The sequence below is a fragment of the Phocoena phocoena genome, chromosome 14, assembly GCF_963924675.1.
Source record: "Phocoena phocoena chromosome 14, mPhoPho1.1, whole genome shotgun sequence".
Taxonomy (NCBI): Eukaryota; Metazoa; Chordata; class Mammalia; order Artiodactyla; family Phocoenidae; genus Phocoena; species Phocoena phocoena.
This window is the reverse complement of record NC_089232.1, coordinates 83,502,276-83,526,728: the sequence shown is the minus strand read 5'-3', so window position 1 is coordinate 83,526,728 and position 24,453 is coordinate 83,502,276. Positions and strand designations below refer to the sequence as shown.

The 24,453-nt window shown below is 44.2% G+C and overlaps 2 protein-coding genes across 5 annotated transcripts in view; one reads left to right on the top strand and one right to left on the bottom strand.

Annotated features, from left to right (window-relative positions):
• Window positions 1-2,571: 2,571 nt before the first annotated feature.
• ITGB1BP1 (integrin subunit beta 1 binding protein 1) lies at window positions 2,572-10,070 on the bottom strand. Of its 3 annotated transcripts, XM_065891349.1 has the most exons (6): window positions 9,999-10,070; window positions 7,516-7,594; window positions 6,088-6,224; window positions 3,840-3,932; window positions 3,129-3,278; window positions 2,572-2,643 (listed from the first exon to the last, which is right to left on the bottom strand). In XM_065891349.1, exons 1-6 carry the CDS (start codon window positions 10,068-10,070, stop codon window positions 2,572-2,574), a joined length of 603 nt encoding a protein of 200 aa, XP_065747421.1. The 3 variants fall into 3 exon arrangements, with proteins under 3 accessions (XP_065747421.1, XP_065747422.1, XP_065747423.1); XM_065891350.1 differs by lacking the exon at window positions 3,129-3,278; XM_065891351.1 differs by lacking the exons at window positions 6,088-6,224; window positions 7,516-7,594.
• A 4,931-nt stretch (window positions 10,071-15,001) lies between these two features.
• The window catches only part of CPSF3 (cleavage and polyadenylation specific factor 3), a 42,712-nt gene continuing 33,260 nt past the window's right edge, over window positions 15,002-24,453 (top strand). Inside the window, exons 1-5 of one of the 2 annotated variants that reach the window (XM_065891762.1) lie at window positions 15,002-15,120; window positions 19,847-19,910; window positions 21,046-21,143; window positions 21,760-21,888; window positions 23,177-23,354. In XM_065891762.1, coding sequence (XP_065747834.1) covers window positions 15,071-15,120; window positions 19,847-19,910; window positions 21,046-21,143; window positions 21,760-21,888; window positions 23,177-23,354 — 519 coding nt within the window. In that variant the 5' untranslated portion in view covers window positions 15,002-15,070. Of the gene's footprint in view, window positions 15,121-19,846; window positions 19,911-21,045; window positions 21,144-21,759; window positions 21,889-23,176; window positions 23,355-24,453 lie in introns of those variants that run through there. The other variant, XM_065891763.1, reaches the window with a different exon arrangement.

Sequence of the window (24,453 nt, the reverse complement as noted above, 5' to 3'; positions counted from 1 at the left end):
GGAAATTGTTGCTCTCAAAGTCCATAGCCAGCCCGCACTTTCTGCTAAAATGCTTCAGTTCACCTTTAAAGACTTTTATTTCTTTAAAGATACCTTTAAAGATTTCCTTTGAAATCCACCCAATGTTTATTGGAAATGTATACATAAGCGTTGTACTTTCCAGCCCTGGTGTGTGAGGTTGCAGCTATCAGTGTATCCTGCATGTGTGTGTAACCTGTTGTGAACAAGCCTACTTGACCCGACTGTAGATGGTTTATTATGGCATATGTCACAGCAGTTAATTCAGTTCCAGATTATATTAACTGCATTTCCTGAATCTGGTTAAAAACTAAGGTTGATGGACTGCGAAACAGTTCTTTAAACTGGTTTCTACGCTTTAGGTGTTCGGGATTTGCCTTCCTGAGCCTCCCGCGTCACACAGCTCGAGTACCGTGGTGCAGACCGACCCCCCCCCCCCCGCCATATTACCACAAGACTTGCTGTTTCCTATCGAGTGTACCACTGCCTTCCCCTTCTAGCCCAAGAGAATGTCCACTCAGTTTAGTGTCTTGTATTTATATAATATACCAACAGGAATGGTAGTCACACTGTCTTGAAATTTAATCTGTCCACTTGTTTGTAATCAAGAGCATATCAGAAACCTGTAGGTCCCAGGTAATAAAATACTCTCAAACATCCCGGTTTTACTATTGAAGTCCATCGTATCATCCTTAAGCTACTGGGGGTGGAGGGATTAGGTTGTATATGATAAAATCAAAAATTCATTAGTTTAATGAACTTGACTATCATACCTCTATTTGGTAATTGTGTAAGACTCATGGTAGGTATATTGGAAATTCTGGCACTCTTTGAGAATAAACAGGCATATGATGACCACTTAGATTTCTACCCAAAGCGAAGGAGCAAATTTAAGAAGAGGCTTGGAAAGCAAGGAGACGGACGATGCTGTTAGTGTGTTTGTTATGATGGTACATTTGATTGAAGCAGCCTGTCTTTATTATGCAAGACTCTTGTAAGTATAGAGCTTTTTTTTTTTAATTGCGTTGTATTTTTTTCATTGTTATTATAAAGGGAGACAGAATAAACTGGAATGTTTTATGATGTTGTGTGGCAATCTGCCTTCCAGAGTTCTGGGAAAAAATGTGTTAGATCTGTAATTAAAGTCTTCTTTAAAAGCACTACATCTGTTTTCACTAATGGTTAATTTCTGGTTTTGAACCCTTCATTTAGTTAATTCTCTCATAGGTTTAAGAAAGTAAACAGATGTTTTGCACAGTGCACTTCCTATGTATATTTTAATACAACACTCCCACATCTGTATCTTATAATCAGCCTTTTGACTACTTGGTGCGAGCAGTATACGGAATTGAAGTTGATTCGTATCAGCATTTGAACACCAGCCCCAAACTGATACATCAGGTTCACTGGTACATCAATCTACAATTTGGTGGCGCTGTTGTGCGGTTATTAATACTGCTCTTGCCAGAGGAGAAATTATATTAACTTCCCTACTAATATCCTTTCCTAGTTATTTGCTCTTTGCAAATTAAAAAAAAAAAAGCAACTGAGAGAAAGGAAAACACTGTAGATATCTATTTATATTTAAAGTTTACATGTCATGAACTTAGCTGCAGGATTCTGGCATTTGGCATGCCATTCTCCATCAGATCTGACTTCTAGGGATGGCGACTCAGAAATCTGTCCACAGACTAATGGTTACTGTGTGATCTGTGAAGGGGTGGGCGGGTACCACGGTCCACAGGGTGGATACTGTCTGAGATGTATGATATTCAGTTCATTCACTTGATTACTTCGGTCTAGTTGCAGCGCAACTGTATATACTGTATAACCTAAATCAGTTCTTATTTTCATTGTCCTAATTAGAGCATGTTTAATAAGTTTACTCTTCTTGTTAGCTAGTCCTTTGACTGGAAAAAAATAAAATACTTTTAAATGGTCATGGTGTTTTTCATGTTTTTAATCTTTAGTAAAGCACTATATATAAAAACAGTCCTTTAAAAGATACACTAGCCTACTGAACGTGAGATTCTTTACAGCGTGTGACTTGTAACGTGAGCAGTAACCTCTGAAGGTTTGATTACTCTCATTCCCCTGAAGATGATTATTGCGGTTTACCAGCGTGTCATCCTGACAGTACACTTTTAAAGTTTTCCTCTGTGACTTGAGTTGGCAGTGTCACCTGCCGGTGCCGCAGGATAGACGGCCTTGGTCATCCTCAGAAAGTTCTCCATGTTCATTCATCACCGAGGGCACTTCTGCGACACGTCAAGGTTATTAAGCTTATTTGTGTTTAAAGGCGACAAATGACGTTGCTTTTTTAGTCCCAGTAGGTAGGTAACTTCACTGAGCGTTAACTCACTGTTAAATAAGACACATTTTAATAGAAAAACAAACGACTGGTATTTTATATATTGCGTCTCTTCAGAAAATCCAGAGCCAGGGATCGCTCACGTTTCCAAAATAGTTCACCACCACCGCAGAGTGAAAACAGAACTATTGGGAAAACAGCTGAACTTGCGCGTGAAGCCTGCCTCCCCTTGACTGCAGAATTCAGGGTTTCTCAGATGTCAACACAGAGTCAAATGCAGTGGATAAAACTCTGCAGATTGCTTGTGCTTGTTCCTGCGTTAAGTGAAAAGATACAGTAAGAGTTCATAAATCGCTTCCCGAAGTAAACGTGACCCTCCTAACGCCTCTCCTAAACCTACACGTCACCAGTTTTGGAAAGCCCCGGACACGGCCTGCCTGGGTCACCGTGTTCCTCTGCCCCTCAGGAAGTGCACGCGGTAACACAGGACCCCGTGGCCTTTGGGAGGGACCCTCACGAGTCAGAACAAGGTATGGAAAGGCGTGGCTCTGCCCTGGAGGACACACCGCTTTCCCTCACCAGCTTTACATCTGCTGGCCTAACAAACAGCCTGCAGGAGGTCTGGCCCGGCTGACCTGGGGCCTGATTGATATACTCATTTCTCCTGTTATGCCAGGTGTTTGCTAGGCACATGGCAGAGAGCATCTCTTCAGCCTTTGAAGAGACTAAACAGTCTCTGGTTTTGCCACTTTGTTTGATGAATTATTAGACTGATAACCAAGGAGACTGAAAACCTCACCAGGCTGTGGCACTGGTAAACCCACAGGTTGTATTCTTCGTTGCTCACATCTGTGGTCTTCAGAGCCAACAAGCTTTTTCCTGCCCCCAGACCATCATCATAACACACCATCCGGATGATTAAATATAGAGCATGCCGATGCAAAACATCCTGCAGAAATCAGGGAGAAGAAAGACCGTGCTATTTTACATGCTTCTCCATTCTTATGACGCATTTTCCTGTGCAGAATTTATCATGAGGTTTTAAACTGAGCATATCCATCCATGGATCGGGCCGAAAGTAGTTTCACAGATTTTTCACCCAAAGGGACATTCAAGGATGCTCAGTTATGGGCCAATTTGCCTTTAGGATCATACCTTCCTACTTAAGTTCTAGGAAGATGGAGTGAGATGATCTAAGTTCACGATCCCGTCCTCTACGCCCAGCTTCCAAGCTGATGCCTGCTCTGAATTGGCATGGAGTCCTAAGCTGAAAATGCATTAGGGGACCAGCCGGGGGAGGGGAGGGGATTGGCTTGGGCCCTACACACACAGAAGCAAAAGCCCGTATTCATTTACCCTAGGAGATTGGTCACTTTTAAGACCAGGTGCCAGAAGTGTTTACAAACCAACCACTCTGCCAACAGAAGCAGACCTAACTACAAGAGGGCCCTTCCCGGCCTGAACTCTCCAACACCTAAAACACATTTTCCCCCTTAATTAAATTACTTACATACTGATCTGACGTGGATACTTTTATGCCATACTTGGAAACTCCCATAATAAATTCTTCCTCCAGAGGAACAAAAGGCAACTTTCCATCTTGCTTTAAAGTAAAAATAAATTACATAATATACATTTAAAAAAATTATGTTTCATTCCTAATTCTGATTGGTCAATTTTAGCATCTGGCCATCATAAACCCAAACCCTTTAAAGAATGAAGAATGTGGGGCATACAACAACAGCCCAGCAGGAATTTCTCTCCAAAGAGGCAGAAGAAATATCCCCCCGACCTGTTTTACAGTCTGCAAATTTGACCAAAACTCAGATCCATGTACCCCATGCTTACTGTTAACCCCAGTTACAAACTGATACTCCTCACAGATCCCAGCGAGGCTTAAATAAATACTTACATTAGAAACATTAGAAAAATGAAGGCCCTTTACTCAAAGTTTATACTCATGTCAGCACATTAAGTGACAGGTAACATGCAGCAAGAGCCATTCTTCTCAGCCGCTTTACATCTTAGCCGGGTGTTGGGTATGTCTGGTATTCCCAGCGCCCCAGGGCTTTGGACAAGTAAACGCTGCTTGAAGAATGGTTACTCGGCTCTCAAAAATATCAGTCAGTATTTTGAGCTATTCAGAACACGTAAAACAGCACACGATGCCTGATGGTTTCCCTAGCAGATGGTCCAGTTTTATCTGTTAAGTAGCCTAACTTGCCTTCTCTAAAACAAATATGATGTTGCTGGCAGTCAGTAGATATTCCATACGGTCCGTGTTTCTGTGGAACCATTTGCCTGCACTAAAGAGATCATGGTAAACGAGCCATGTCCACCTACCTAATTCTTGGGTCCTCACGTGCAAGAGTGAACTCTTGCCAGTCATTTCTCACAGCAGGTTAAACCAATTCCAAGAATCAACAGATGGGCTAATAGCAATGCTATCGTCAATAACGGAATTCTAATAAGCCCCATTCCTACAGTGATGTGAGAAATTGAGCAGTCATGTCAGAATGAAAAGCCTAGTGTACTTTTGGGAGAAAACATTATTAGCAATCTTTCAGTAGAATACTTTACTTAGATTAGTTGTTGCTTGCACGTTGGAATGACTTTATATTTCAAACTAAAGGCTGGGATAATTGTGTTTGCCCAGACTACCAACAGTTGTCTGTTAAATGGCAGATTAGATGAGCTGATTTCCCCTGAGACACCGGAGACTTCCTTCACTTTCATGAGGATATGAAACAGTATATTTAAGGATCCCATCTCCATGAGTTAAGAGACCATATACTCTTAATAGTAACCAGCACACTGTAAATTGATAAGGGACTCTTCCCATTGCAGTAATATCCCTTTGTTAATGAACACAAAGACAAGCAATTCCATCTTCTAGAAACTTGGGAAGCAAGTTACTAACTGTTGACAGTATTAAGTCTTCTGGCTCATCCACTCCCAACTCTGGCAAGGGTACGGACCTTAACAATACTTTAGGCACAAACCTGACACCTTGATTTGTCTTAATTTTCACACTAAATTTTCCTTCGTGGTGATGTATTTTTTTATCTTCTTGACCAGGATATATTTTTGAAACTTACCTCAGTTCTTGTTGGAAACAGGGTATGAATAAATAGATATGGTAGGTCAACACCACTATGAATTAGATTATTCAAAGAGCTGAACCTAGTTCAACGGTGATACAGTAAGACTTGCCAGACTTTGAGAGAGAAGCTTGTGGTGTGTACCCAGCCACCGTACTCGGCTCCCCATTTTTTTATTATTATTTTTTTTTGCGGTGCACGGGCCTCTCACCGTTGTGGCCTCTCCCGTTGCGAAGCACAGGCTCCGGACGCGCAGGCTCAGCGGCCATGGCTCATGGGCCCAGCCACTCCACGGCATGTGGGATCTTCCCGGACCGGGGCACAAACCTGTGTCCCCTGCATCGGCAGGCGGACTCTCAACCACTGTGCCACCAGGGAAGCCCTCGGCTCCCCATTTAAACAAGGGGACTTTTTCAGTCAGCCCCAGAAAAAGTGAAAAGCACTGTGTGAAGGAAGGGACTGTGTCCCTGTGCTCCTCTTCGACTCGGTATCCAAGGTGCCCTGTACCTCCTCTGACCCCAGCGCTCAGTAACAACTAACAGTGATAAAAGCGCGGCTTCAGGAGAAGCAGTGAGGAGACCTGGAAGAGTGCTATCTTTCTCCAAAGCCAGGAGTTCACTCCGGAATCTGAGAAAACTGAACTTTTTTTTTTTTTACCTGGGCGACATCTATATAATTTATCAGGTCTAGTGGCCCTTCGAGACTTTTTCCCTCGGAGAGTTTCAGTTTCTCAATGGCACCAACGTATTTTATTCGAAATTCTGCACAGGTGTCTGAATTACTGTTGCTTTGTCCTAAAGGTGAAAAGAAAAATTGTAAGAGTAAGACTTCAGAAGAAATAGCTGCATTACAGGGTATCCTCAACCTCTCCCCAGGCAGGAAATAGACAGTGTCATCAGAAGTTAACCTTTAATAAAAATTAAAAAATTTTAAATGCAAACTTTTTGATGTCATGGGAAAGAATTAAAAATTTCACTAACCTTTTCCTCAGTGACTCACAATGTACTAAATATATAAAAATCTCAAAAGGAATACATTATTACTATGCTTCATTTCTTCTTCAAAAAGAAGAAAACTAAATTGTCAATTTGACAATGATTGAGTACCTCTGTAATGCATATGACATTTAATTATTTTTTGGTTTCTTCTCCCTTTTTACCTTTCACTTTTAGATTCCTTTCCTGATTCAGGAAGCCTGATCTACCTCTCCCATTCAGTCAGAAAAGACCAGAAATTTTTTTTTTCAATGTAGATGGAATAATGCCAGACAGGAAGTCCCTTACAAAAGAGATGGTAATAGGTGAAGAACTGTGTGTGCCGTAAAATCCAGCCAGTACAAAAGTACCACAAAGGATTTTACAACGTCTGCAATAGTAAAGGAATACCCTGTGGTCACTTTTAGATTATGTTTATGTAATAAAAAGATGCCCACATTTTTTAATGTTTGAAAGCATCTGGAAGTAAAGACAATAGACCTTATGCTACTATATTCCCTTTTACATCTTCTCTCCCACTCCTACCACCTTTTATGGATAGAGTCGCCTATAATCCCGAAAGGAAAAGGGCAAGGATTTTATACAAGAAGATGAATGTAGTAGGTTTCCAATTAGACACCGGCTAGCACGTGGGTCAAAAACCACCTTTTGATTTCTGAAGAGCTGCTGCTTTGGGGGCTGCATAAATGTTTTCAAGGGCCTGTGACACATGCTCCCCTCGTTACCACATGCTGCTGATGTTAACTTTTTTTAATCAGCAGGACGTTGTCTTACCCCCACGAAGAATGTAATTCCAAAATAATTCACCATCGGCCAGCCCATTTCTTACAAAGCTATTTTGATACTTCTAAACTGTCACCATGAAGTTTTCCACAAGTTTTTGCTCCATGACCATTAAGAGCAGTTTCCTCCAAGGCAGCGTCTTTCACCACCCACCCGCCACCCCAACCCGCGTTCCACCAGATCTTGGACCATTTCTGGCAGAGCAGAGGAAGAAAACCCCAAATACTCAAGGACTCCTTGTGCTACTCTGGCAAAACTGCACAAGCGTCAGTTAGCAGCCTTCGCCAAAATGATCCGCCCTCCGTACCTGAGCTCTTGGTGGAATCCGTATCGAGGCTCGCCACCGTGCTGGATCGAGAGAGCCCCCCAAGGCTGGAGTCTACAGACTGAGAAATAACCAACCAACAGAAAAACTGTAAACGCAATTAGAAGCGCTATCTTCTCTCAAGTTCTCTACCAAACGTTCAAATGACTTATTACAGGTGAATTAACACATATAAAATCAGGTCAACTATTCAGGTAGATCGACTGGGACAGATTTTTCTAAAGACAAATTCCTTAGCAAACTTCCAAAAAAGAAGACAGTCCCAACTGCTCTTGCCATCACACAGTATTGGATAAACGTGAGGTCAACACTCCCAGTTTAAATCAGAGCCACTACCTGTATCTCCTTGTAAGATACCTGATATTTATGTCATATGTGAAAACCTACACCTTGCTTCTGTAATATTTCCAAAGAACCCTGTGCAGAAAGCAGGCAGGGAGTTAAGATCATCCTGTTTAGTAAATGAGCAGAGAGACACAGAGAGGTGAAGTGATTTACCCAAGGTTACATCTAGTAAATACCCTAGATCTCTAATCTACGTCTCCTAATTCTCACCCCAGCATCTGCAATGACTCCAACTACTACCTGGCCTACAACAGGTAAACACAGGCCGACTGGTGGACCAGAGCATAACTGCAATGTGAATTACAAAGAAAAACCAACAAATCTGTTAAGCAAAATTTAATGAATCATACATGTTAGTATAGTTTGTTCCTCCGCATCATACTCTCATTTTTTAGAAATAACAGTAAAAACTTCTGATTAAACAAATCACTTATTGGGAATTCTCTGGCAGTCCAGCGGTTTGAACTTGGCACTTTCACTGGCGGGGCCCAGATTCAATCCCGGGTCGGGGTACTAAGATCCCGCAAGCTGCGCAGGTCGGCCAAAAAAGAAAAAAAAAAATCACTTCTTTACACTTCAAATCAAAATTAAATTTTAAAAGTACACTCGAAATTTTAGATGTTTAAGAAGTGAATCAAGGTGAATGCAAAAATGTATCAAGCCGTACTTCTTCCCTTTCTTAATAACGGCACTTCTTGGAATATAAACTAAGAGCAGAGCTGTATGCACACAGAAGTTCCACATCAATGTGTGTGGTTCTGACAAATCGGAAAAAAACCTAAATACTCAAAGGGTGACGGAAGGGGAGTTGGAATTAAGATGCCGTTACAAAGTCAGGCTGGCTTCTGGGAAGCGTGTAACAGAGTGAGGTTCTGTGCTTCAAATTACCCCTCCGCACGGGAAAAGCAAATAGGTTGTCAGAACCTAACAGCCCTCAGAACAGAGGAACAGGAAGGGAGAAACTGGCCTATTTTTCTGAGGTTCCGAATCATAACGGCAGAAGCTTACATCATCCTGGAACACAAATCTGAGTCACAGCACCCTGCTTAGGAACCGCACGAGGCTCGCCATCACTTCGGGGTAAGACCTCCCTCCGGGGCCGCAGCCCTCCTGCACCTCTCTGGCCCTGCCTCCGCCACCTGCGCGGGGCAGCAGGTCCTTCAGGAATCAGAAACCGCGCTCTGGTCCTACTCTGCGAGCCGCAGGTCAGTACGTCTCCCTTTATCCACTTTCTGATCTAGAAAACAGGAAGCTGGGCCTGATTCCCAGGCTGAGGTCCTCACACTTAGGTAACAGCAGGGTGGGCCTCAGCTAGCTTCAGGAGTTCTGAAACCTGACAGGAAAATGGTCAATTTTCCCATTTAAGACTGCACAGGACTGCTAAAAGGTCAGGTTTTGGTGCTTTTGGCTACGTGCTGACAGCTCAGTGACAACACCGCTGCCCTTGCCTGCTGGAAACTCCCGAAGGGCAGTGGTGCGTGTGTCCGTCCCTGGGCGTGGCCGTCGTCACCCAGGGCGCTGCCCACAGGCTGGTGAGAGGCGCCCCGGAGGTGGGCACCCGTGCGTGTGAGCCGAGGGCTCCTCTCCTGCCTCACCCAGTCCTGGCACTGGGCACCAAGAGCTCACAAAGGTGGAAAATGACTTAAAAAGGCTCTCTAGTCCTAGTCTAGCGGACCCAGTGGACCAGGACTTGGGACTCGAAGGGTCCCGCACACTCACACCAGGGCATTTGCCTCACTGTCCAACTAGCTCACCGTGACTAAACAGAATTATAATTTGCACACACACCTCAAGCCCTAGAATTCAAGACATCCAGCTCCCTGAGTGCCTGCAATTCCTGTCATATAAACAATTTAAAAATCAGCGTTTCAAAGAGACCATCTGGAAGTCCCGATCCCTCTAGGTTAGCGGAGTTAAGAACTCCAGAAAATCTACCAAAACAAAATAAAATTAAATCAAGCGCACAATGCGTGTTGAGCGCAAAAAAATGAATGTGAAAAACCTCTAGTTTGAAGAACATCAGCAGGTCTGCCGGGGTTAGTACCCTTCACGCAGCATCGGTTAGAAGAAACAAAATTCTCACCACTTAATGACTGCGGCCTCCATGCCATCACCCCTACCTTGCTCTTAGTACTGATTTCACTACTCTGGGAGCTGCTACTGCTGTGTCGCTTCTTCCCTTTCCGAAACATCTTCCACCATAGCTCGATCCAGAGGCACGCCCCCTGGAAGAACAAGGGTTGGTTAGATACATGGAGAAAAGCAACTTTAAATCCCTTTACACGTAATAGGAATAAAAATAAATAAAAACCATCAATTCCTCCCAGTTCCATGGCGTATTCCTTTTACTTGAAACATAAATATTTTCCGTTGAGCACAAAATGTGGGTATTATTCTTTTTCATTCTTATTCTCTTTTTGAATCACAAGATTCTAACCCAATAAACCAAAAAGGTAGGAACCTTCTTGGCATCTCTGGAGGCGTGAAAAGCACTGTTCAGAAGTAACATCTAGTTCTCAATATATTCAAGTGCCTGCCTTCTCTTTAACCAAGTCAAGACGTTAGTAAAATATGTGACATATCAGTTTATCAACCACGTCACTGTCTCTGGTTCCTGTTCTGTGAATGGCAGGGCTAAGAACTGAAGGCGCTGACACATCTCGGAAATGTGCATTTTTCTTCAAGTCTCCAACAATCTTTAAGTAAAGGCTGACATGAAAACCTTGCCAGGTGCTACCTCTCATCTCGTTCCAGTAAGGCCAGGGAAGGAGGTGGTGACCTTAAGTTTCCCAGAGTCAGGCTTATGTATCTCTTTTTTAAAATTTTCGATTTCTCCTTGCACATTTCATAGGAGCGCATATATTATACTTGGAAAATTACGAACTAGCCTGCACAATGTTTCATAGTTCAAGTACTTCCAAACACACTGTCTCAATTTATCCTCACAGCAAGCTGGTGACACAGATGTCCTCTGAGGGTCTCTGCTGGAGCTCTAGGCTCCCCATCAGGGGGCTTACAGAAGACAGGTTAGAATCTGCATTCTGTAGACAAGGGAACTGTGACCCATCTTTCAGGAGGATTTATGAGTACAAGAACCTAACAAATGTTTCCTAAAGGTTGGTTCTACAGAGGGAACAAGGGAACCTGCTCACTACAGAATCGAACACTATCTTATCGTCTTCAAATGTTCAACAGACAGCAGTCTGCACAGATAGCTTCCTTTCATTCCAACATGGTCAATTCTTGTCAGAAAAACAAGGGACCTGATGAAGGAAAAGAATGAGTAAATCACGGGGTGGTCAATGCATGCCCCTCTCCAACACACAGTTTTTCCCATTGAATCTGGAGGGCCACCCCCGCCAAATCCACTCACTAGCATCTGACCTTAGGCCACTGACCCAAAACTTCACTTGAGCCCAAGCTTTTTAATCAGCCCCATCAGCCAACTTATTTCTATATTTCTGCTTCATTTGTGGAGTAACGAGAACATGTGATTCATTCATTCGTTCCTGAGTAGCCAGTGAGCACCTACCAGGTGCTGGAGATATACCAGTGAATAAGACAGAAAAAGCCCCTGACCTCAGGGAGCTCATTTTTAGAGGGAGTAGACAGACCAACAGGAAAACCAAATATAAAACACATTATTTGGAAACAATAATTGCTATGGGGGGAACTAAAGCAACTTAAGGAGATAGTGATCAAAGGAAGGGGGGACGATTTTAGACAGAAAAAGATGTTCTGAGGGAGCGAGAGTTAAGCCCTGAGGGAAGTGGGGGGCAGCCGTGAACGTGGAGGAGAAGAGAGTGGACGTCCTCTGACGTACAGACCGGTGAGAGGCCAATATGACTAAGAATAGGAGGAGGAGGGAGAGTGACAGGAGGGAAAGAGCCATGGGAGACCTTGCAGGCCACAGCGAAAGCTGGGGTTTTGTTCTGGGTTTCACAGGAAGACTCAGAGGGTTTTAAAAAAGCAGTCAGGTGATATGATCAGATTTCTGTTTTAGAAAGATGACTGGCTGCTGGGTAGGGAACTAGTTGCACAGGACAAGAGTAAAAAGAGGGGGCCTGCTTAGAAGGCTTCCGTAGATAATTCGCTGCAAACGAGAGCCCTGCCATCACAGGATACTCCTCAGTTAGAAGGAGAGGCAAGACGGCCTTATTCCACGGTCTGCACAGAGCTGGGCTAACCTGGCAGCATAAAATACCGCAATGATGGGCTAGAGGGCCAGTGTATAGCATATTTAAGCACATTACATTTTAAGTATATATAAGTACTATATATATATATATATATAACAATTTTAAATATGATTTTTAAAAATTTGATAGTATTGTTATGAAATCCTGAAGCATCTCTTCAAACCCCTGGAATACTAGAACGATTCGAAAATCACTACTTAATAAGGGCTTTGCAACTCCTCAAGACTTTCTTTCCATCATCATCTAGGAGCTGAAGGGGAAATGCATTTATGAAAACCTCTGATATCTGCCACTATTTTGACGCATGTTCTTAATTAAGCAAGTCATTCTTGTCTCTAAATTATTCGTGCATAAAAATGAGACCGAAGATACTGTCACTTGGATGTTCCACAGACTCATCAAAGGCCAAAAGGCCTAAAGCAGAACCCATCCTCTTCCCCTCCACAGCTGCCCCTCTCCTCTCCCTTTCAATAAATGCCATTATTTCTGGTAGAAACCAGGAAATCACCGACTCCTCTCTGTCCTCCAGCCCTCACATCCAGCCAAGTCCAAGATGCACTGATTATACCACCTGAAGAGTTCCCTCATCCATGTCTCTAAACAGGGCCTGCATCATCCTAGACTACGGCTATACAGAAACACTTTTTCATTATGTGATGAAAGCAATGGACCCTTAACCCATAAAAATGCACAAAGTCTGGAATACAATGTAAGGAATTCAAAAGCCATCAGGAGATATTTCAAGGGTGAGGGACCTTGTCCTGAGACAGACTGGGACCTGGGACCCTTTGCTGCAGTGATTGCAAGTGGACAAACGTCTTCTCGAGTAACAGATACAAAGAAACTATAAAGGAACTAAAAATAGCTGCGTGCATGCACGTGCAGTTGGGGCAAATTCTGGACAACAAAACACAAAAAGACCAAAAAACCCCAACTACCACTTCTGAAGAGCAGAGAGCCAAAGCAGGGTCCTGCGCGTGCCCCCTGCGCTCAACCCCGCCAGGGGGTGGGCGAAACACCTCAGCCGCCCCTCCGCCCGACCCCTGGACCCACCCCTACCCTCACCCCACATAAGGAACGAGCTCGCCCGCCTCCCACCGCTCTGGCCCCTTTTGGCGGGGAGGAGCGAGCAAGGGAACCTGTTACTTGTTTTCGCTCCCCTCCTGCAGCTGCAGGAGCCCCAGTCAAGCCCTGCCTGAATTTCTGGACTGGCCTCTTATCCATTTCTACTGATTGGGAAGGCCAAGAACCCTGGTCGGTATCAGTCCCAGCTGGACTCCTTGCCGCTTCAATTCTGTCATCAAGCTCCAGCTGAAATGATTTCTTTAAAACTCAAGTCAGATGCCATTTAACCTGCTTCAAATCTTTTGTTGCCTCCTCAAAGTTAGAGACTGAAGTCAGGCTCTTTGCCAGGACACGCAAGGTCCTCCATGACCGGGCTCGTGTGGACCCCTAGTCTCATCGTCCACAACCAGTTTCACACTCAATTAATCTGTAAGGAATGCAGGCAAACTGGCTTGCGGTTCTCAGCATGCACTCAGCTCCCTGTTTCCACACTTTGCTCCTGCCATTCCCTCTGCTTAGAATGCTCTTCCACCTTCTATTTATTTGGCTAACCAGTCACCTTCCAAGACTCAGTTCAGGCTTCTCTTCTAGAAAGCCTCAGGTTGGGCTACGGGATGGGTCTTCCACAGCTTGAGTTTATACCCTGATCTCAGCATTAGTTAGCTACTGTCTACTTGTAACTATCTCACTCAGAACTGTGAGCTCATCAGAGACCAGGGCTAGGTCAGCTCGGTATATCCGATGCCTGCTACAGCCTGGCAGAGGCCATGCTTAATGAACCGGAGAAACTTCTTGTGAGATAACATCCAGATGACAACTCCCACGTCCTGAGCACCTACCATCTGCCACCCAGTGCCAGGTGATATGTTTTATACACTCACATACACACACACCCTTATGCCATCTGTGTATACCTCTGACCCTCTCCACTGACCAGCAAGGTTGCAGTATTACAGCCCCTTTCCAATGAGGCAGCCAAAGTGCAAAGTTGATGAAGCAGCTTGCCCAAGGCCACCAGGCTGGTAATGCATGGGGCCAAGTTTGGAACCTTGGTAGAGTTGGCTCCAAAGCTCTTTCCAGACCCCGCCCAGCTCCTGTCGGGAGCGCCTGCCACGTGCCGGTGACAGTAAACAAAACAGACGCAACCCCGGACCCACGCTGCGGGGAAACAGCCACGACGCGTGGAGGAACCAACAGGATCCCGCACAAAAAGTGAACGCTCTCCATCGCCCCTCAAATCAGAGCCTGACATGAGGAACGTGGGGAGCAGCCCCGCGGATGCTCTCACTCCATCTCCCTTCCGACCGGACCCAGACACACGCCACATGCCACACCCGTCGTCACCGGAGCTGCAGTCCCACCCCAGACAGGAATCGGCACCGGGGCACTGCCTCCTCCCGCAGGCCCGGGCCCGCGCCGCCTCGGGGCCTGGGTCCCCCACCCAGGGAAGGCGGATCCCGGTGGAGACCGTGGCCCCCGCGGCCCCACCCATCCGCCCCGCCGCGGGCCTCCCCACCGGAGCCGCCGTCGGGACCCGCGTTCCCGGCCAGGCTCAGCCCAAGCGCGGCGAGGGCCGGGCTCTCACCTCAACGCCGACTGCGGTCGGGGTCAGACACCCACAGCCTAGGCAGCCCGAGCCGCGGCAGCCACTCCTTGTCAAAAACCAGCGCCCGCTTTTCGAGGCCAGTGGCACCGCCCGCCGGGGCCCGCCTCCGAAGCCTCGCGCAGGCGCAGCCCTGACCCCGCCCCCGGTGCCCGGACCGACCTTGTTCTACGACCGGAAGTTAAAGGGAGGAGCCTAGGGTGGCTGACGCCCGGGCGCCGGAAGTTGTGCTCTCGGTGGACGGCGACCGTCCTTCTGGGTTCCCTGTGGCTGCTCTTCCAATTTAGAAAGCCTCCCGCAACCTGTTCCTCGTCCCCGTTTGCAGATGTCTGCGATTCCCGCAGAAGAGAGTGACCAGCTGCTGATCCGACCCCTGTAAGGGACCAGCGAGAGGGAATGAAGCCACGGGTTGTGAGGCGAGGAGGGTACCTGGGTGGTTGGGCTCTTCAGTCGGCCGCAGCCGGCGCGCCTCTGCAGTCGGCCCTTGGTCCCTTGGTCCGCAGTTGCGGGCCAGGCCTCCGGATGCAGGGCTTTGGAGAACTGTGGATAGGAAGGGGCCTGCTCGGTTTCATGGGATTTTGCTTTTTCCAAGGGAGGAGAGTATGTGGAGTTGGGGGGCGGGGAAAGAAGGTCTGTGGGGCCGCTGGGCGCTTTCTTGTTCGCCAAAGAGTGGCAAGCTCTGAGGGAACCGGTGACGCCGAGCATGGCAGGATGAGAGGAGGACCTGGATAAGGCTGTGGCAGTGCGAGGAAGAGCTAACCTGTTACCTCCAGAGCTTGGTATTTGCCAAGATGGGAAAGGAAGTAAATTAGGGACTCGCTGTGAGCTCCATTCAGAGCTCCAACTCTGGGAGAATAAGGAGGGAAGAAAAAGCCGAGGTGTTAAGGACAAAATCTCAGCCCCTGACTGACCAGGAGAGGGCTGGCCTTTCACTGGAAATGGCCTTCTGTCAGAGAAGCACCTTACAGATCTGGACTGCTGCTTAGAAAGGGAAATATAAATGTGGAGGAACTTATGCTGTAAGTGAGCAGCTAGAATCCACAAACATGCTCACTGTTAGAAATGAGTCAGCACCACATGAACACGTGCCTTTTTCAAAAGGCAGAAATATTTCCTTTACATGTTCCTTTAGTAAGGACTCCTCGAGCACCTACTGGGGACGTGCCCCAAGTTTGCCGCTGCTCAGTTCACACCTGTGCTCAGCAAACACTGAGCAAGTGTCAAGGCCACACTGGGCACTAGGGATACAAATAAGGCGGAGGGCTGAGTTAACTGGATTCACCCTTTTGGAGGGAGCTGCAGCGCCCCATGAAAACCACCAGAAAGATAGTTTGGAGGAATAGCAGACCATCACTTTGGGGTCAGACCTGAAGTCCTATCTGTACACTATCGATTGGTAGGACAGCAACCTCACTGAACCCATTTCCTCATGTGGAAATAGTATAGCAGTACTTAACTGTGCAGAGTAAAGCTCACGGTAGGTGCTCAGTCAATGGTGACTACTGTAAGAGTACAGATAGGCATTGCACTAAGGCCGTGAGAGTGCAAAAGGGATTTCCAGCAGAGATGAGCATGCCACCTCATGCATCCTGGAAATTATGATACGAGCTGAGGCCTAAAGAAGGAGTAGGAATTAAAGACAGCTGAAGTGTGGGCGAGGATGCTCCAGGCCGAGGAAGTGGCACGTGTGAAAATGAGAGGGCTCTGTTTGTGGCCAGTCTCCCCATGGCTGCGGCTAGAAGATTAGCAGATGAGATGGTAGAGGCTGTCAGGGTCCAGCTTATGAAGGACATTGTGTGAGGATTTGGGGTCTTTATCACCAGTGATAGAAAGCCAAGGAAGGATCTTAAGCAAGGATGGGATGTGATGGAAATTATGTTTGAGGAAGATCGAAGATGCTCCTGGCAGCAGTGTAGCAAATGAATAAAAGGGTGGAACAAGGGACTTCCCTGGCGGTCCAGCGGTTAAGACTTCCACGACAGGGGACACAGGCTCCAACCCTGGTTGGAGGAGCTAAGATCCTGCATGCCGCGTGATACGGCCAAAAGAAAAAAAAATAGGGTGGATTAAGTGGAGAGAATCCAGTGGGATGAATTGAAATAAACCAAGTGATGAAGCAGTGAGAGCTTGGAATGAGTGAAATGAGCAGCAGTGGATTGGACAGAGAGAGGTTTAAGACAGTAAAGAAGTGAAATCTTCAGAACTTTGTAACCGATCAGATGTATTGTAAGGGGCCGTTGTTGGGGGAAAGGCAGTGTAGAGAGGAGTGTTAGGATGACACGGACTCCTAGGTACGACAGCTGGTAAGTGGTTGTGTTATTCACTCCAGGAGTACAGGAGATGGGGCAGGTCTGGAGTAAATTTGGGAGTTTTATTGTTTTATAACAGCCTTATTGAGATTGAATTCACATCAGCACACTCATTTAAAGTGTACAGTTCAATGGGTTTTAATATATACAGAGTTTTACAACTATCACCACTGTCTAATTCCAGAACATTTTCATCATTCCGAAAAGAAGCCCTTATATATCCATTTACCTCCAACTTCCCCAGCCCTAGGCCACTACTAATCTACTTTCCATTTCTACAGATTATCTTCTTTTGGACATTTCATATAAATGGGTTACAATATGTAACCTTTTGTTACTGGCTTCTTTCGCTTAGCATAATGTTTCCAAGGTTCATAATTTGGGAGTTTTTACTCATTCAATAGGTATTTCTTTAATTCTTTTTTTTTTTTTTTTCCTGGCCGTGCTGCGGTTTGTGGGATCTTAGTTCTCCGACCAGAGATTGCACCCATGCCCTCAGTAGTGAAAGCACAGAGTCCTAACCACTGGACCACGAGGGAATTCCCACAATAGGTATTTCTTGAGGTTTACTACGTGTCAGGCAGTGTAGCTAGCTATACATCAGTGAATGAAATAGACAACGTCTCTGCTGTTATGGAACTCTCATTTTAATAGTTAGAAAAGCCATAAAGAAGTAGATACAATAACTTCATGTAGTTTTAAGTGTCATTATAGAATGTTGTGAAGGGCAGATGAGGGGGTGACATTTGAACTGAGACCCAAATGATACACAGGAGCCAATTATGTCAATATCTGAGGGCAGAGCATTCCAGAAAGAAAGAAGAGCAAGGGCAAGGGACCTGAGGTGTAAACTTGTTTGGCATGTTTGAATATAAGGTGCCTGTGGATGTCCCGGGAGAGATACCAATGCCAGGTGACTGACTGTTAGAGGTCTGGAATTCAGGAGGACAATCTGGCTACAGATACAAATTTGGAAGTCCTCAGCATGTTAAAAATGTGACAATGGAGATCAGGAAGACTGAGAAGACGACCAAGGAGAGAACCCTTGGAATAACAGCATTTGACGGATGGGCAGAGGCAGCTGAGCAAAGGAAACTAAGGCGGAAAACCAGTAGGACAGGATGAAAGCATGAAGTCAGTGAAACTAAGCTTGGAGAGGGACGGAGCAGGAGGGATGACCTGCTGCCGGGAGAACAGTGAGATAAGAACTGAAAGGGGCTGTTTGCGCTTAGCAACAAAGAGCTGTTCTGCAGGGAGAGTTTCAGAAGAACGGTTGGTAAAAAGCCATATTGCAGTGAGTTGAGTGAGTGGAGGTGAGGAAATAGAGGCAGAGAGTGTACGCAGCTTTTAGGAAGCGGACAGGGAGAGACTAAAGGAGATGAGAATTAAGGGATTTTCATTTGGGGTTGAGCGTGACTGTGGCATGTTTAAATGCGGTTGGTGAGGGAAAAGCCAAGATGTAGCAGGCAGGGGTCAGTTCCTCAGAAGGAGAGAGTGTGCGGCGTGTAGAACCATGGTGAAAGGATTAGCCTTAGAGAGAGAGGTCTGTTCTCTGTTGCAGGAGAAATGGAAGGAGAGGAAGATGCGGGTGGGTTGGTAAGTTGAGGAAATTGACAGCTGAACTGTACAATTTTTTGATGCAGAGAAAGCCGTGCCTCGAGTGAAGAGTTAGGATAGAGGGTTGGAAAATTTAGGAACGGGGGGAAAGGTTGAAATAGTTACCACACTGACTGTAAGAGAAAACTGAGCTAGGGACACTGAAGAGGGAGCGCAGAGGACCAGTCAAAGTGGAAGGCCAGGAATTCACAGTAGCACGGTGGTGGTCTGATTTTCTTTGTCCTGCTCTGGAGTAGGATCTCAGTTTGAGGACGCACCCACCTCATGTCTGTCTCCTGGTAGCCTATGCGTTCCTTGAGCTCAGCGTCTTGGTATTAGGCCTTCCCGTATTCTAGGCACTTAATACAGTGCTTGGCAAATAGAAGCTGCCAGTGTTTAGGACTCTGTGCTCCCACTGCCGTGGCCCCGGGTTCAATCCCTGGTCAGGGAACTAAGATCCTGAAAGCCTCACAGTGCAGCCACACACAAAACAAAAACCTGCTTGGTCTTGAATGAGTGGGTGAGTCATGAGCTAGAATGGTTGGGGAGAGGCAGTCAGAGAAGGGGAGGGATTGGAAAAGCAGGCGAAGTTTAACCTAAAGTCTTCCGGGAATTGGAAAGCAAGGCTGTTTCATTAATTTAAGAAGAAAGGAAATTAATTTGAAATACTTGGTATCAAATATACTGAAACAACAGAAAGTAGAAGGAAAAGGGAATGAGATTCACAGGTAGGAATAACATAAGTCTATTTAAATTTAAGCTATTTGGTAAATGCATATTTTCATCTTAAAGAAAATGAAAGAATTTTTAAGTGCTGATGGGTTTTTACTTCAGTGCTAATTCGAGAGTCTTATTAAATAATCTGAATCACTGCTAGTTTACATGTTGAATACATCACAGTTTAACCGTAACATTCAGAAGGTTGGATTTAACCTTTGGGCTTCTCAGATCTATACCAGCTTCTCTCACAATTTTAACAACTGAAAGATCCCTGAACTCCCAAAGGTCATTTTTCATCTTTTCCCACATTGATGCTGTTCTTTGCTATCTTTGTAACTTTGTGGAACTTTTATCTGCCTCAAGTGAGTGCTGGCATCAGATGGAACATAGTTTAAGTTGTAAAAAAGTTTGAATTTATTGGGCTTTACTTTGATTGTTTTTCAATCATTTTTATTTCTTCCTTTGAATGTTTACAGTGGAGCTGGGCAAGAAGTGGGAAGATCATGTATTATTCTGGAGTTCAAAGGAAGAAAAATAATGGTAATTATTATTTTGTAGTCCGGTTAACAGTATGTTCCTGTCTGCCTCGGGTGTTAGGTCTTTTCTAGCTCGGTGGTTTTTTCTAGTTCAGTAGTCTGTTTAGCTCCCAGAATAATGTCATAGTTGGTATAGGTCGTCTGTGTAAAATGCTAATGTGGAAAACTAGTACACCTTCCACTTAGTAATTTGACAAAACATAAAGTAAACTGAGAAAATATATTCTAAGTTTGTAAAATTGTCAACTGGATCTCCTGATCTTTTGTATCTTCAAAGTCCCTCTTCCATTCCTCAAGGTCTGGCCAACCTAACTGCCCCACCACCAGTGGGAGACCCCAAGAAACTGGCCACCTGAACACATGTAGAGCTCCAGCCACCCCCGTGTGGTGTGACAGTAGGGCCCTGGTCTGGCAGCTTAGGAACCTAAGTTAGCACTAGGATACCTGGCCTTGGGCAAGTCAGTCTCTCCTCAGCCCATTTCCTTGACTGAGTGGTGGAGGGACTAGAAGAGCTGGTCTCCCTGGTCCTCATTAGGAAGGCGGTGCAGTGGCTTATCGTGGTCCTTTGGTCCCATTCCTCTGTTTCTCCCACTCTTAAAAGAACGGGCGTATGGCAGACACGGTCATCTCTTTAGTCATTTATTGTATTAATTGATAGGATATGACCAAAATGAGGATATAACCCCTTAATGACTGACTCTTCAGATTTTGCCTTCTAATACTTAAATTGCCCTGATCAGGGAAGTTTCCAGTTTCTAATCATTGTCTTCTCACAATAGTTGCATCTGTAGTAGCGAATCTATAAACTTTAAAAATGTTCACCATTTCTGATATTAAAGTTCTTGAAAAAGAGTTCATTCGTTGTTATAGTGCCTACAAAAAGTAGCTGGAAAGAAGATGTCTTGTATTTTGTGTCCTATGACTCTGAATGTGAGCTACAGTTAAATTTGTTTGGAAAGTTAGAGGTAATGGCGTATTTGCCCATTTAATAAGAATTGCATTCCAAATGCTTCCCACGTGTATAGAGTCCATCCTGATTATGTATGGTGTGATGGATCAGTTATAATTATTGTCTATTTGTTGAATGAATTTTAATATAATGTGGAGGAAATTATGATCTTTTTTTCTATTTCTTTCAGTTGGACTGTGGGATCCACCCAGGCCTAGAAGGAATGGATGCTCTTCCTTACATCGATTTAATTGACCCAGCTGAGATTGATCTCCTACTAATTAGTCAGTAAGGTTTTTTTCTTTATTAAGGACACTGTTTTTCAAGGACTTTTACCGTAAAGATCATTCTTTGCCAGATTTTAAGATTCTGGTGTTTTAAGAGTATTTTATACTAGGAATTATGTTGCAGACATCTAAGTCTAAGACAGCACACCATATCATCCTCATAGGTGAGAGAAGGTTACTATGAAAAACTTACTTTCCCATTTCTAGAGTGAGAAGAAGGTAACATATGCCTTGGATCCTTGTGAAACTTAAGACCAAGAAAGCTCTTTTGCAGAATATCTCCTGAGGCCACTGTGTTGTGACATTGTTCTGTGGGAACTTCACATATAAACAGTGACATGTTTCAACTTTATACGACTAAAGCGCCTGTTATAATTTTAGCTGTTGAGAATAGGTTTGGCTACATTTTGATGTTTAAAATATACTTTTAATATCCTTTTCTTACACTAGAACTAGATGCATTATTCCTTCCTTCTGTACATACCTATCCTTGGTGTTCTGAAAGTATCAGTATGTAATTGTTACATAGAACTTTTCTGTACGGTGAGTTTTATTACATAAAATACATGATGGATAATATTTTAAGAACTGACAGAAGCCCTTTGTTTCTTTTTAAGTTTCCATTTGGATCACTGTGGAGCTTTGCCCTGGTTTCTACAGAAGACAAGTTTCAAAGGAAGAACATTTATGACTCATGCCACAAAAGCTATTTATAGATGGCTTCTTTCAGATTATGTCAAAGTTAGGTAAATTACTCTTTTAGATTTATACATGCCCGTGGTTCTACACAGTACATACGGTTCCAGATGTAGCCCACTTTGTGTTTTGAGATGCGGTGTTTTCTTTCTGTCCACAAGGCTGTCGTTAATTTAGTCATTCGTGATAACAACTCATCAAATACCTATTGTGTCCCCAGCACCTCCTTGGCCTTAAAGTCTTTATGTCGTTTTTGCATCCTTTTAAATCTTTGCAATGTAGGTGAGCTATAAGGTATGATAGCAATATTCTATAAATAGAATTTCATAATTTTATTAAAATTTAAAACAAAATACGTTTTACAATGCTGTATACTGAAATCTTTTTTTGGATGATTTGATCTAAGGAAATTGACTATCTTCATTGAAAAAGTTCTCTGGGGAAGTTTTCTCCAGTTGCAAGAGGAAAATCTACTCCTTTACCAGAAAGTTTGAAGGATTTTTATGATACCTATAGCACAAATGATTAGCCTTCAGAAGTTTACTGTTTAATACGTATATTCCAAGGGTAGCTAAGATGCGATTTGTTATTCTTCTATATAAATACAGACAAATGGAACAGTTATCCTTAGTAATAATTATACTGGTTAACACTTAAAGCTTACCATGTGCCAGGCACAGCCCTCAGTTCTTAATATATGTTAACTCATTTAATCTTCATATCGACCTCATGATGTAGGTTCTGTCGTGAATCCCATTTTACAGATGATGAGACCGAGGCACAGAGAGGTTAGGTAATTTGCCTGTGATGGTCACAGTAAGAGACAAAGCTGGGATTTGGACCCAAGCAATCTGGCTCCAGAGTGTGTGTCCTTAACCCCTACTCTCTCTTGCTTTTTTGGAAGTACGTTAGCATAATTTTCAGGAGAACAGTTATGTTAGACTTTCTAACACGACCTTTTCTCTTTTAGAGAAATCTTTTCACATCCCAGAGTGAAAAACTCTGCATGGTTCAATGTATGTGAGTGAGTTTATCTCGCAAGAGTGTTGGGGCAGGAAGAAAGGTTGAGAAGTACTAACCTAAAGAGTACTTTGCCTTAATTTACTGTTTGTGCTTTGCTTAAAATCATGCTTTATAGCTACACACACTGAACATTTTTATTATAATAGCAGAGTAAAAAAGAATACACAAAAGGTCCAAGAGATTCTAAATAGCATAATATGTACAATATAATTTTAAGAAATACATGGATATGTCATCCACAGATAATTTCTTTGAGTTCAAAGACTTGTAAAATCTTACCGTTAATTTTTGTTGTTGGCATCTTTAAAAATTTAGTAATATATCAGCAGACGACATGCTATATACTGAGACAGATTTGGAAGAGAGCATGGACAAAATTGAAACCATCAACTTTCATGAAGTGAAGGAAGTTGCAGGAATCAAGTTTTGGTGTTACCACGCAGGCCATGTCCTGGGAGCTGCCATGTTCATGATTGAGATCGCGGGCGTGAAGGTACGCTCTAGCTCGGGAATTTCCTGCTCACAAGAAATCAGTGCAGGGCTTTAAAGAATATTCCCTAAGACTAGCAAAGTGTCAAAACACTGAAACATAAGATAAAATTAAGTTGATACTTTTTCCTTGTAAATATCATAGTTCATACCCCCATGATAATAATTCTCTAATCATGATTAAGAAAAGAGAACGATAAGCATCTCAGTAAAGTCCCCTCATGTTACCGTAGGATTAATTCCTTTTCAGTGTCCCTAGAAAACTGAAAGCTCTTTAGGGAAGAGCCTTCTTTGTGGCTGCATGCATTTAACATTGAAATACGTTTTGGCGTTCATGTCCTCTTGATATTCTGGGATTCACATATAAACCCCTAAAGAGGGTAGACTGCGTGAGTGAAAGAGGTTAATCAGAAAGGATCTTTCCAACCATCTTTGATGAAAAAGATTGATGGAAGTCTTGAAAAACTTGAGAAAAACGTAGGTGGAGGTTAATCAGAAAGGATCTTTCCAACCATCTTTGATGAAAAAGATTGATGGAAGTCTTGAAAAACTTGAGAAAAACGTAGGTGGACTAATGGATTTCAGGACTCACTTGTGCACCAGTTCTCAACTCTGGCTGCACATTAGAATCACTTAGGAAGCTTTCTAAAATACAGGTGAAGGACTTCCCTGGTGGCGCAGTGGTTAAGAATCCGCCTGCCAATGCAGGGGACACGGGTTCCATCCCTGGTCCGTGAAGATCCCACGTGCCGCAGAGCAACTAAGCCCATGTGCCACAACTGCTGAGCCTGCGCTCTAAAGCCCGTGAGCTACAACTACTGAGTCCACGTGCCGCAACTACTGAAGCCCGTCCGCCTAGAGCCTGTGCTCCACAACAAGAGAAGCCACCACAATGAGAAGCCCGCGCATCGGAATGAAGAGTAGTCCCTGCTCGCCGCAACTAGAGAAAGCCACACGCAGCAACGAAGATCCAGCACAGCCAAAAATAAATGAAATCTTACAGAAATAAAATTTAAAAATAAAATACCAGTGAATCTGAGAGAATGACCTTGGCCTTTTATTTTTAAGTTCTCTGGGTGACTTTTTTTTTTTTGGCCTCATGG

What these genes read in the sequence shown, in the direction of transcription:
- ITGB1BP1 (XM_065891349.1), bottom strand. Translation starts at nt 10,070, where the DNA reads ATGTTTCGGAAAGGGAAGAAGCGACACAGCAGTAGCAGCTCCCAGAGT. An exon ending in GGATTCCACCAAGAGCTCAG is followed by an intron (nt 6,225 to 7,515) that starts GTACGGAGGGCG and finishes TTTCACCTTTAG; the next exon opens with GACAAAGCAACAGTAATTCA. An exon ending in TTTACCAGTGCCACAGCCTG is followed by an intron (nt 2,644 to 3,128) that starts GTGAGGTTTTCA and finishes CACTTAACGCAG; the next exon opens with GAACAAGCACAAGCAATCTG.